The sequence below is a fragment of the Malaclemys terrapin genome, chromosome 2 (genome assembly GCF_027887155.1).
Source record: "Malaclemys terrapin pileata isolate rMalTer1 chromosome 2, rMalTer1.hap1, whole genome shotgun sequence".
NCBI lineage: Eukaryota > Metazoa > Chordata > Testudines > Emydidae > Malaclemys > Malaclemys terrapin.
The window spans coordinates 250,371,263-250,384,093 of NC_071506.1; the positions used below are offsets into that span (position 1 = coordinate 250,371,263).

The 12,831-nt window shown below is 41.6% G+C and overlaps 1 protein-coding gene across 5 annotated transcripts in view; it reads left to right on the top strand.

Moving 5' to 3' along the window:
• Positions 1–12,831, top strand: part of MLLT10 (MLLT10 histone lysine methyltransferase DOT1L cofactor) — a 209,436-nt gene that overhangs the window by 91,534 nt on the left and 105,071 nt on the right. For 4 of the 5 annotated variants that reach the window (XM_054020656.1, XM_054020657.1, XM_054020660.1 and 1 more), the window contains one exon: positions 2,129–2,224. The exons of the other annotated variant lie outside the window; for it this stretch is intronic. In XM_054020656.1, coding sequence (XP_053876631.1) covers positions 2,129–2,224 — 96 coding nt within the window. The remainder of the gene's footprint in view (positions 1–2,128; positions 2,225–12,831) is intronic. 5 annotated transcript variants of the gene reach the window in all.

A 12,831-nucleotide genomic window follows, 5' to 3' on the forward strand; every position in this document is an offset into this window, starting at 1 on the left:
GGCACCTATGTCTGTTTGCATTAAGGTCCTGTAATGTTTCCTTTTCCTATTTGATTAGTTTGGCCACACTTACATATTCTTCTGGAAGCATCTTAACAAATTTTTTCCTCTTGGCAAGCCATGTATTGGAGGATTTATCAGCCCACAAATTCTTCTTTCCTTCTTTTGTTATCCTTCTCCTAGCATTCTGCGTGTTGATCTATTACTCTACATTCAGCTGAGATCCTTGGCTAACTGTCTTTTTCTGAAGCACACCAGAAAGGGGATGCTTTAGGGCTTGATCCAGTGCTCTTTGAAGTCAGTGGAAAGACTCCCATTGACTTCAGTGGGCTTTGGATCAGACCCTGTGAGTTGAGTGGCTTGTACCTCTTCTGATGATCATCAGTTTGATAACCTGAATATCTCTTCATATTAATGTATGTGTTCAGACTTGGAGGATTACAGCTTTTATTTATTAAAATAGTATTAAAATCCTAAAGTGAAATTATGCCTTCTTACACCAGTGGCTGAATTTAAATGACTCAACTGATGTTTACACTAACACTGAACTTGTCTTCAGTGCTTCAGTGCAGACATGATTTAAGGATACTTACACTGTTATCAAATTAGTATTTCTTTTATATAAAAAAATCCCCATATATTAAATATTATGTGATGTGTGGCTTTCCACCAGAAGACTGAAATATAAACAGCAACTATAATAAATTGGCTAGAGAATCAGAGGGGTAGCCGTGTTAGTCTGAATTTGTAAAAAGCAACAGAGGGTCCTGTGGCACCTTTAAGACTAACAGAAGTATTGGGAGCATAAGCTTTCGTGGGTAAGAACCTCACTTCTTCAGATACTTCTGTTAGTCTTAAAGGTGCCACAGGGCCCTCTGTTGCTTGGCTAGAGAATGTTGGTCATATGAAGCTTTCTGATGGACTGTTAGTGAGGTCCTGTCAATAATGGCTAGTAAATGCACAGTTTTTTCCCTTTATAGTAGTTGTAAGACACCTAGGTAGTGAATTTCTGTTGTAACCTTGAGAACCTAGGATGGTTAGATAAGCAGCATTGGGCGTAGTGTCTTTAAAATCCCTTAATTGTGGTGCAATCACTGAGAAATGCTTTGCCTGTTTTGTTGTGGAATTATGAAGTGACTTCAGAATTTTGGACACTCGCCTGGCGCAAAGAAGTCCTGGTCCTTAACAAGGGCTCCTGGGTATTATTATAATACAAAAAAAAAAATCATTATCTGTCACCAGTAAATTAATGTATTAACTTGACATTCTTGTATCTTTTTTTAAAAAATAGTTTTTCAACTTCTGTTTCATAACTGATAAGATACTCCAGATTGGTATTTATTTGAATAATAAATCATGAAGCCAGAACCCCTCCTCCTCACAGTGCACTTGAGACGTGCCTCAAGTATGCATTTTCCCCTGTGTCTTGTTTAAGTTAATGGCAGTGTCAGCACCAGGACTTACCATATTCTCACTTGAGCAAAATCTTTTTTGTTTTAAGTTACCAGAAGGTGAAAATATATCTGAGGGCTGGTCTACACTTAGTCCGGACTTCGGACTAAGGTACGCAAATTCAGCTACGTTAATAACGTAGCTGAATTCGAAGTACCTTACTCCGGACTTACCGCGGTCCAGACGCGGCCGGAAGTCTCCCCCCGTCGACGCCGCGTACTCCTCTCGGCGAGCTGGAGTACCGGCGTCGATTGTGAGCACTTCCGGGATCGATCCGGGATCGATTTATCGCGTCTTAACCAGACGCGATAAATCGATCCCAGAACATCGATGGCGTGCCTCCGGACCAGCCGGTAAGTGAAGACTAGGCCTGAGTGTAATTTAACATTGTTAAAAGGTGGTTATTGGCTCTTTTGTGGAAAGCATATTTGCAAATTGATAGGCTGCAAATGGCAATCTGAGGGTAGTTGACTTCTGGTATGTTTGGGATAGTTAACATTAACACTTCAAACAGCAGTGTCAGTTTTTGTCAGGCTCTGTTAAAAGCTTTTTTTTTTTTTTTTTTTTTGGTGTGGAGCAGTAAGGCATTTTTATCAAACTCAGTTGAAATGGATTGTTCCGTAATTTATTTAAATGGTTCCTTTTTTACATACATAAATATATCTTCTCTTTTTAGAAAAAGAGCAAACGGGGATCTAATAGGTCATATGATCAAAGTTTAAGTGATTCTTCCTCTCACTCTCAGGATAAACATCATGAGAAGGAGAAAAAAGTAAGTGGATTTGTTGTTGCTAATTATGTGGCACATCTGCTTAATAGTAGCACCTTGTAAATATTTCATTTAGTTATGGCTAAAATATATGGAGAAGGTTTGCTTCTGAATGTAGAACATTGAGAGTAAATAATAAAGATGGTAAATTAGAGGTGATAGAACTTAAAGGGAAGCCTTCTATTTTGGTACATTTGTGTACCTAAAGGGAAGCCTTTCCCCCTTCTCTAAGGTTGGTATCTGGGATGTGAGAATAGACAAACTGTTGGGGAAGAGTTGCTTGTATGCAGTTGCCTTAATCTTTAATGAAAACAAAGAGGATTTTTTGTGAAATCTTTGTGGGGTTTTTTTTTTGACTAAAAAAAAGGATAACCTATCGGTAACCAATCACATCTAGTGCGGTAATTAAATCTCTTATTTTCTGTTTTTTCCCTTCATCATTGGAGAAACTGAGATTGAGGTTAGCGAGATTGCTTGCTTGTTGGCAGATTATTTTCAGAAGTACTGTAAAGCCCACTGTGATGGCAGAATGATATGTCACGTGGGAATTTTAATCTTTAAAAAAAAAATATAAAGAGCATGACTAACCTCTAATTTGTATCCTTGTTGACTTACTCTTCTTATACTTTGATTTTAGATAGTTTAGGGAAGAAGGTTGATTCTATATTGGTAAGTGAATGCTTGCAAATTTTTGGCTCACACTACCAAATTTACAATTGTGTAAGGTCATTTTGCTGTCTGAATGCTGTAGAACAAAATAGCAGATAATTGCATAATAATACTTGCATCCCTAGGGAGCAAAAAAGTGACAATTTACAGGTGCAAACCCTGTATTCCTAACTTTTTATTTTTTTAAAAATGAAATATTTAAAATTATTTTGTATGGGCATACTTGGTATTTCATATTTATTCAAAGGAGTGAAATAAGAATAAAACTGAGATATAATAAACAAACATGTTTATGTACATGTTTATGGTATTTAGAAACAACAGTTTTAATAGCAGAGAGAAGAAATTTGAATGAATAGTGTATAGGTCTTCCTTCAAAGAGTCAAATTTTGTAAATTTTTGTTTTGCAAGCACATATTCACCGTGGATGAATGTTGTACCCCAGCATTTAATCTTTGGCTGTGCTTTGGGTGAATAGTTCCATAAACTATTTACCCTTTTACCTCACCTGGTAACTCTGCAGTGGCTTTGTTCAGATGTATTTGTCTCTCTAAATTAACTTTAAAGATTAAAAAATATATTATGCCAGAAAAGGATTTGATTGTGGCAAATTAGTCAGAAATCCTGTTAGAAAACAGCTTTGATGTCTACTGGCAACAATCGCTTTTGTAGGCTTTTGCAGTGGAGCTGTTATGGATAGCATAACATTCGGACAGGAGGTATTAGCACATCTTAATTATTTATTGGATGGAAACTCAAAAACAAAGTCTTAGAATAAATATAGACTACAAAATTATTTGTAAGTTGAAAGTTAATATTTGTCTTGCTATTAGCTGAAGTCAATAGTAATTTAATTGCTTTATTTTCTTGATTATTATATTGCAGTTTACAATTTCCCAGAATAGGTGCTGGTCAGTTTAGTCCAGTTGGAACGTCACAAAGATAGTTGACAACTGAAAAGTGCTACTTAATTTTTAAAATGTAAATCAAACTCTCCTGTAATTGTTAGGTGTGAACATGGGGCTGAGTTATGGCTTGAGCAGCATTGAAGAGTCTTGGGGGGAGTACTGGGAGGGGTATCTCTTACTACACCTGTTCAACAAGTATAGCCAGCACTTTCCCAGCACAGCTGCTCAACCGTTGCCATACCTCCCCCCTCTGCAGCTGCTAAGTCTACCAGTACCAATAAGTTCCTCTTTGTACTGTACTTCCCAGCTCTGAGAACTGAATTATGTTTGCCCCCTTTCTAGGTGCACTGGGAACAGGAGACAAGGGTTCCGTGAACCTGTTTGCCTTCAGCACACCCCAGAGGCAGAATTAAACCCACAATGTCTGTAAAACTAAACCAAGCAGTACTATTAATTTGATGAAGATATCTACTTTTTTAGTATTTAAAAGGTTTCATATAGTATTGTGACGTTACAGTCTATATGGTTTTATAAAAATATGCTAACGAGTAAATATAATGTCACTGGAACATGCTTCATGCAAAAGGTCTCTTGTAAGGTATCATTACGAAGCTTATAATCTACTGAGTGTGATCATCCTATTTATATAAATATACCATTCTTGTATCTGAAACTAGAAATATGAAATATAACTTTGAGGGCCTATTGTAATTATGTAAAGTGTGGGCCATTAATGGTGGTTTGGAATCTTGATGACTCCCATCAGCCAGGACAATTGTCTGCAGATGGGTGTGTTTTACCTGTAAGTCTTCCTGTGTATGTGTGTGCTGACAAGTGGGCAATGAAGTCTTGCAGTGACATGTGATCATGTCACCTGAACTGGAATCCATCTTTAACCTGGTGTCTTTCCATTGAGAAGGGGTGAGGACGGGGACCCAGAGAGGGACAAAGGATTCCCACCTTATGCAAAAGCTATATAAAGGGGTGGAACAGAACAAAGGTGGAGCCATCATGAAGAATCCCCTACCTACCACCTCAGCTGGAACAAGAGCTGTTCCAGGGGGAAGAATTGTGCCCAGGCCTGAAAGGTGTCCAGTCTGAGGAAAAAAACTTACTGAAGCATCTCTGAGGGTGAGATTATGGCTGTGGCTACACTCGAAACTGCGACTGTGGTCGCGTGCCAGGACTGGGAGCAGGGCCGGCTCCAGGCACCACCTTGTCAAGCAGGTGCTTGGGGCGGCCACTCCGGAGGGGGGCGGCACGTCCAGGTATTCGGCGGCAATTCGGCGGACGGTCCCTCACTTCGCCTCAGAGTGAAGGACCTCCCACCGAATTGCTGCCGCAGATCACGATCACGGCTTTTTTTTTGGCTGCTTGGGGCGGCCAAAACCCTGGAGCCGGCCCTGACTGGGAGAAAGCTCTCCCAGCACTGCAGGTACTCCACCTCCATGAGGGGATTAGCTTACAGTGATGGGAGCGCGGCTCCTGGTGCTGGGTCACTGTTTACCATGTCATTTTACAGCACTGTAACTTGCTGCGCTCAGGGGTGTGTTTTTTCACACCCCTGAGCGAGAAAGTTGCAGCGCTGTAAAGTGCCAGTGTAGCCATAGCCTATTTATAGTCCGTTTGATTAGACGTAGATTTGCGCATTTTATTTTATTTTGCTTGGTGACTTACTTTGTTCTGTCTGTTACTACTTGGAACCACTTAAATCCTACTTTCTGTATTTAATAAAATCACTTTTTACTTATTAATTAACTCAGAGTATGTATTAATACCTGGAGGAGCAAACAACTGTGCATATCTCTTTATCAGTGTTATAGAGGGCGAACAGTTTATGAGTTTACCCTGTATAAGCTTTATGCAGGGTAAAACGGATTTATTTGGGTTTAGACCCCATTGGGAGTTGGGCATCTGAGTGCTAAAGACAGGAACACTTCTGTTAGCTGCTTTCAGGTAAACCTGCAGCTTTGGGGCAAGTGATTCAGACCCTGGGTCTTTGTTGGAGCAGATGGGAATGTCTGGCTCAGCAAGACAGGGTGCTGGAGTCCTGAGATGGCAGGGAAGGCAGGGGTAGAAGTAGTCTACCACATCGGGTGGCAGCTCTCAAGAGGGGTTCTGTGATCTAACCCGTCACAAGTATATTATAGTTATTTCATACAGCAATCTTGATTTGTTTTACATATCACATATTCGCAAAGCACTCTTACAGTTAAGACCACAGATCAGAATAAAAAAGTTAGTTTACTACAGTTAATAACTTTTTCTCAGTTGTATTTTTTTTTAACCTTTTAATAATTTGTATTATCAGAGGACAATCCTCTTAAAATTGTATCCCTACTTACATATAATGCAAATTCTTATCTTTACTGGGGATAATGTTACCGACCTCCTTTGTAAAGTGCTTTGAGACCAACTGATAAAAATTGCTATAATGAGAGCTAGGTATTATTATTTTATTATAATTACAGATCATTACTTACTTACAGATCAGTAAGCCAAGCATAGTATGAAGGTTAGTTATTTTGTTCAAGTTGATTACCTTTTTCATGCGACACTCATCTGATATATTATGCAGATGTCAATCCATTGCTGCTTGTCTTGTCTTTATTTGACTTAGTTCTTATGGAGACTTGGGAAAATACAAATTAGTGCTATTTATGGGACGTGGTTCTAAAAGAAAAATGAATGGTCATGTAGCTTTGGATAGTTGAAAAGTGTTGAAATTGTAAGAAAAAGTCCTCTGGCTCTTTTTTTGTGGTGGAGAGGGGGAGGAAGGTAGGGGAAGAGAAGGGAGAATCTTAGCACTTAGGAAGAAAGGTCTGTGTTGAAAATCTGCCCAACTGGATTGTAAAATGTACCACTGAGAGGCTAATGGCAGTAATGCTTCAAGAGGCCTATTTGATTGTAATGTTCTGGATCTAGGAGTGTGGTCTTGTTTATCCTGTATGCACTGTAGGTAGAAAACATTTCTAATATTAGTTGTGCACAATGTGTAAGTGATTGGTTAACTAATTGAATGCTAATGGCCTTGAAGTGTGTGCTTATACTCTGAAAACTGACTCTTTAAAAATAGCATAGTGGTTTTCCATGTTTCTTTTTTACAGGCTTCCATTGTGAACCCGCTTGGTTTTCAAGTAAAAAGATGTTATGTTTATATTTATTTTACCCCTGACTGTCAGACTAGACTGAGTTTTCATTGGTGACTCTCTAGCATTGCCAATAAGTAAAGATTCTTCCACTGTAAATTAATTATTCTGCTGATATGTAAACCAACATATAATTCAGTATTATTTTTGTAATGGTAATAGGGCTAAAAAATAGTTTTAACATGCAGAAAAAGCAAGGCCCAGATTCTATCTTCAGGTAAGCACATGCAACTCTTGCTGAAGCCTGAGAAAGATGGTCTCATTTTCACATAATCCTCTTTTTTTATTTACCCTCATGGCAGTTTGAATGTCAAACGGAGATTCAAACAAACTTGATTTTCTACATGCTGTTTTCTCAGGTTTCTTTTATTTTCACGTGTCGTCATATTTACTGAAGCTACCTGTGATATTGAGCCTTATTTGCTAGTTGCTTACAATGAGTGTTTATTTTTTGATGACATCAGAAAATAACTTTGGGACAGTAATATTTTCCCTAAAGACTTTTCTAATCCATCATTACACCTAAAATGTTGATAGAAAATATTACATTGCTTGCATTTCTCAGAACAATAATTGTCAAGGAACTATAGCTTCAAGAAATAAGATTAAAAATGGCCTAAAACCACAATTCATATAATATTCTGGCTGTCTGAGTAACAAGCCCAGACCAATTAGAAAAAAAATTCGTATAAAACTGTAAATTAAACTGAAGCTTTAAACGTTGTAGATGTAAGACTTCTTAATTTAAAAGATGTCAACTATTTGTATCCTCCAAAGCGTAGTGTTTCTCAGCGCATTTGCTGCCTTTTTTATTAAAAAATAAGTAAAGGGTAGCTGAAAGCCACCTTTTGTGCTTCCCCTGATCCTGGCTCAGCTAGGGGTTTCTGTAACTTTGCCCTGGCTAGAATTGTTCGTATGGTGTGTGTTTCATGCTGTGTCTTCTATGAGTGCCCTTATTACTTGATGTGTTTTGGGGAGGGCCATTCCCTGATTGTTGTGCTCATTGTCTTGACCCCGAAAGGCAAGGCACACTCAACTCCAGACTTTCCATTATTAATAAGGTTCAATGAACCATATATTCAGCAGAAGACGATTGAGCCAGGGCAGTCAAATATATCCACAGTTGCTTGCAATTCCCGAGTTCAGTTGTTTGCCTGAAAACTAGCCTGTGAACAGAATAGGATTTTATGACCTCTGGCTTTACATATTTTTGTGTAAAATTTATCACATTTCTTATTTGAGGGCTTGTCTACACTTACAGTGCTGCAATGATGCAGCTGCGCCTCTGTAGCAATGAGGCCTTGTCTACACTACAGTTTTCTTGACAAAAGGCAGCTTTTGTTGACAAAAAGTGGAGGTGTACACACTGCAAGGCTCCTCCTGCCGAAAAAGTCATTTGCTACGCTGACAAAATAAAACCACCTCAGTGAGAGGAATAGAGCTTTTTGCAACATAGAGCAATGCAGCATCAGTGTTGACAATGTGTTCCTTACATCGTTTATCTGGCCTCCAAGTGGTATCCCACAATGCCCCTGGGACCACTCTTCTCATTCTTTTGAGCTCCACTGCCCTGCATCCAGCTACACAGGCATGTGCCCCTGCACTTTCAAAGCCCCAGGAAGTTTTGAAATTGCTAAGCATGGAGAGCTCACATAGCTACTACCTAGCTGAGCATGTGGGCTCCCAGCAGCCAACACACTCCTGCATGGAGTACAGGGGTGGGGGTGGATCTCCTTGGTCTGTGGGGAGAGGAGGCTATGGGAGAACTCAGAGGGAATCATGTAATCAGAACATTAATGCGGAATCCTGCTCTCCCAGGCACTAGGACTGCAGCGTCAGGCAGGGTGGGATGGGAGGAAGAGACTGATGTGCTGTGCAGAGCCAGGGAAAGAGGTTGGGTCCACTCTGGGTCCACTCTAGGTCCACTCTAATCCTGTTCCAGCAAATGGTCTTCATAGAAGCACAGCTTGATGCCATAGAAGCCAAAGCATCCCTGCCCCTAGCCAGATTCACAACTATCACAAACCTTATCTCAGAGGTATGAGCCTGCCTCCAAATACAGGCTCATACTGTCTTGCAGCTACTGGGACACATGGTAGCCACAATATTTGTGTTCCGACATGCAAGACTAGGGTCTGTCACACTCACTATGCACTGAAGCCATGAAACTATAAAACTGGTGCATACAATACAACATAAACATCTCAGCATGCTACCTACTCGATTGCCAGAATGCGACGGCGGACACACTCAGCAGGTACTTCTCCCAAGACCACTAATGGGAGATGAATGGCGAGATTCTGAGATCAATCTTTAGCCGGTGGGGTATTCCCATCATCGACTCGTTCGCCTCCCCAACGAACTGCAAATGCTCAAGGTTCTGTTTGTGAGCAGGATTGGGACCACAATTACTGGAGGATGCCATTCTCATCAAATGGGAGGCACAACTCATATGCTTTTCCACCAATTCCACTGATATCATGCGTGATACATAAGATACTAACAGACAGGCCAAGGTTATCCTCATAGTCCCGACATGGCCCAGACAAGCATGGTACCCTTACCTGTTATGCATGGTGATATGCACTCCACGAGCTCTCCCTCATCGTCCAGATCTGCTGTCTCAGCACAACAGTGGCATTCTTCATCTGAACCCGGAGATATTCCACTTACAAGCATGGCTCCTGCATGGTTCCATCATGACGAACTAACCTGTTTGGAAAAAGTTAAACGTGTTGTTAAACAGCAGGAAGTTAACCACTCATAATACTTTCAAAAATGGAAGAGGTTCTCTGCCTGGTGTCAAGAAAGATATTCGACGGGTGCTGCAGTACCACTACCATTAATGCTGGAATACCTACTGGAGCTGAAGAGTTCAGGGTTTGCTATGAGCTCGATCAAAGTCCATGTTGCAGCCGTTTTCGCATTCCATCAAGAGATCGATGGAACCTCAACTTTTGCACACCCTACCACTAAGCGCTTCCTCAAGGGTCTCCTAAAAGTTTGCCCAGAAGTTCGGCGACCTATGCTGGCATGGGATCTCAACCTGGTGCTGAAATGCCTCACCATTCCACCATTTGAACCATTAGACACCAGCTCCTACCTATATTTATCTATGAAAGTGGCCTTTCTGGTCACTATTACGTCCGCCAGAAGGGTGAGCAAAATAGGGGGTGCTCATAGCTGATCCTCCATATACACCATTCTTAATATATGGAGATATACCTATCTCAGAGAGCTGGAAAGGACCCCAAAAGGTCATTGAGTCCAGCTCCCTGCCTTCACTAGGAGGACCAAGAACTGATTTTGCCTCAGATCCCTAAGTGGTCCCCTCAAGGATTGAACTCTCAACCCTGGGTTTAGCAGGCCAGTGCTTAAACCACTGACCTATCTCTCCCCCCGTCTTTCTTCAAAGACAAGGTCATGCTATGCCCGCACCCTAAATTCCTACCGAAAGTAACTTCAGCATTTCATATGAACCTACCAATCCATCTCCCTGCGTTCTACCTTAAGCCTCATGGCACTCCAACAGAGGCTGCTCTGCACACATTAGACTTTAGGCGTGCACTAGCGTTTTACCTTGAAAGGACCAAACCATTCTGGAAATCCCCATGACTTTTCATCTCTACTACTGAGCACTCGAAAGTAGACGCTATATCCACTCAGATTGTCTAAATGGATCTCCACCTGCATTCAAATGTGCTATCGTATCTGGAATACAGAACCAACCGAACATATTAGAGCATGTTCTACCAGATCTGTTTCAACCTCCATAGCGTTCCTAAATAATGTTCCAATATTGGAGATCTTTAAGGCAGCCATTTTGGGCCTCTGTCAGCACGTTTGCTGAGCAGTATGCAATCACTCATGACTCCAGGGCTGACACCATAGTGGGCCTCACAGTACTTGCCTCAGTGACTCAAACAAACCCGAAGTCCCCCCAGCCCTCTGAGAGGCACTACTCTATAGTCACCTGAAGTGGAGCACCCACAGGGACAGCACTCAAAGAAGAAGGGAAGGTTACTATCTTGTGCATTAACTGAGGTTCTTTGAGATGTGTCTCCCTGTGGGTGCTACATTACCCACTCTCCTCCCCCTACTTTGGAGTTTGCAGTAGGGACACTGCGGTAGAAAAGGAACTGGAGGGCTTGGGTCGTGCGCACGCTACATGTGACACTAACAGCACCATGAGACGCCTACTGTGCACACATGATCCGCACCGACGCTGCTACTGTAAATCTCCGATCAGTGGCGCCAGGACACACTGACACCTGAAGTGGAGCATCCACAGGGGAACGCATCTCGAAGAAGGGAGTAACCTTCCCTTGTGTGGTGTGGTGGCTAGGAACAGGAATGGCTGTGAACCACCCAGCCTCCTCCAGCTGCCCTAGGAGCTGCTGCCTCTCAGGACTTGCCTTTTCTCCTTGCCCACCACACAGCGGCTCTGCTTTCCGCTCTGCCGCCTGCTGGGGGCGCTGGTCTCCTCTGGCTCTGGGAGGGGGCCATCACTGGTTGCACTCCGCCATTGTATACAGTTTGGGGGGCCAACGCCCCCCCATACCTTCAACTCTGCCCATGACGGAGCACCGGGACTATGTTGTGGCCCACTGTTTGGGAACTTCTGTGTTAACCCATTAGCTTGTGTGTCTGGAGGGGACGTTTTAGGTGGTATTCTATTGTCAGGGTTTTTTTTTTTCTTTTTTTTTCAAATCCTTGCTACAGTTGAAAAATGGAAAATTTGACCATAATTATAGAAGCTAAAGTTTTGGAAGTCTGTTAAGTAAGACAATATCACAAAGTGTTGCTTAGGAACAGATTTCATTTCTACAAATGAATATGTATGTATTTAAATAGTGTCAAGATTCAGACCATCACCAGATGTTTTATTTTTAAATGTGAAGTAGCAGCAACTACTGAGGCACAAGATGATACTTCAGCAAAGACTCTCCCAGCAAAGACTGAATGCTGTTGCATGTCACTATCCTCAAAGTAGATACTCTTGCTTACTTTGGTAAGTCAGTCATACGGCAGTTTAAGTTGGCCACAAAATAATACTGTAGCCATTAACCAGGTTAAAACCAGCATTTTATTTTTGATTAATATTTACATAACACCTTGAATATGTGCATACTTAAACAACAGAGACAAGCAAAAACAATGAGTGGGGAGGTAGCATGCTGAGATGTTCGTTGTGTTGTATGCACCAGTTTTATAGTTTCATGGCTTCAGTGCATAGCGAGTGTGACTGAGAGCCTTGTTGGCCGTTGATGTAAAACATGCATGCAATGTTGTCGGTTATAATGCAGATAAATTCATTCTTTACATTGTGGACTGCACATAGCTCTAGTAGATTGATGTGTAAGTGAGTCTCCCCAGGAGACCATTTGCCTTGAATCATGTGTTGATTCATATGTGCGCCCCAACCAATCAGGCGTCTGTGGTGATCACAATCGATGGGGGTTCCTGTTGGAATGGGATGCCATTTTGTGGTCTCATCTACCATTGTAAAGAGTCTAGGACACTGGTTGGCACTGGGAGCTGTTTGCGTAGGCTGTGTTTGCTGGGTATGTATACCGTGCTTAACCAGCTCTGTAGGCACCACATATGTAGTCTTGCGTGTCGTACCACAAATGTTGTGGCTACCATGTGTCTCAATGGTTGCAAGACAGTATGAACCTGTATTTGGAGGCAGGCTTGTACCTCTGAGATAAGGTTTGTGATAGTTGTGAATCTGGCTAGGGGCAGGGATGCTTTGGCTTCTATGCCATCAAGGTGTGCCCCAATGAAGACCAGTTGCTGGAACAGAATTTTCGTTCATTTATCTGTAGCCCTAGATCCCTGAATAGTGTGATAATGGTTTGGACTGTGTCCATTGTTTCTTCTT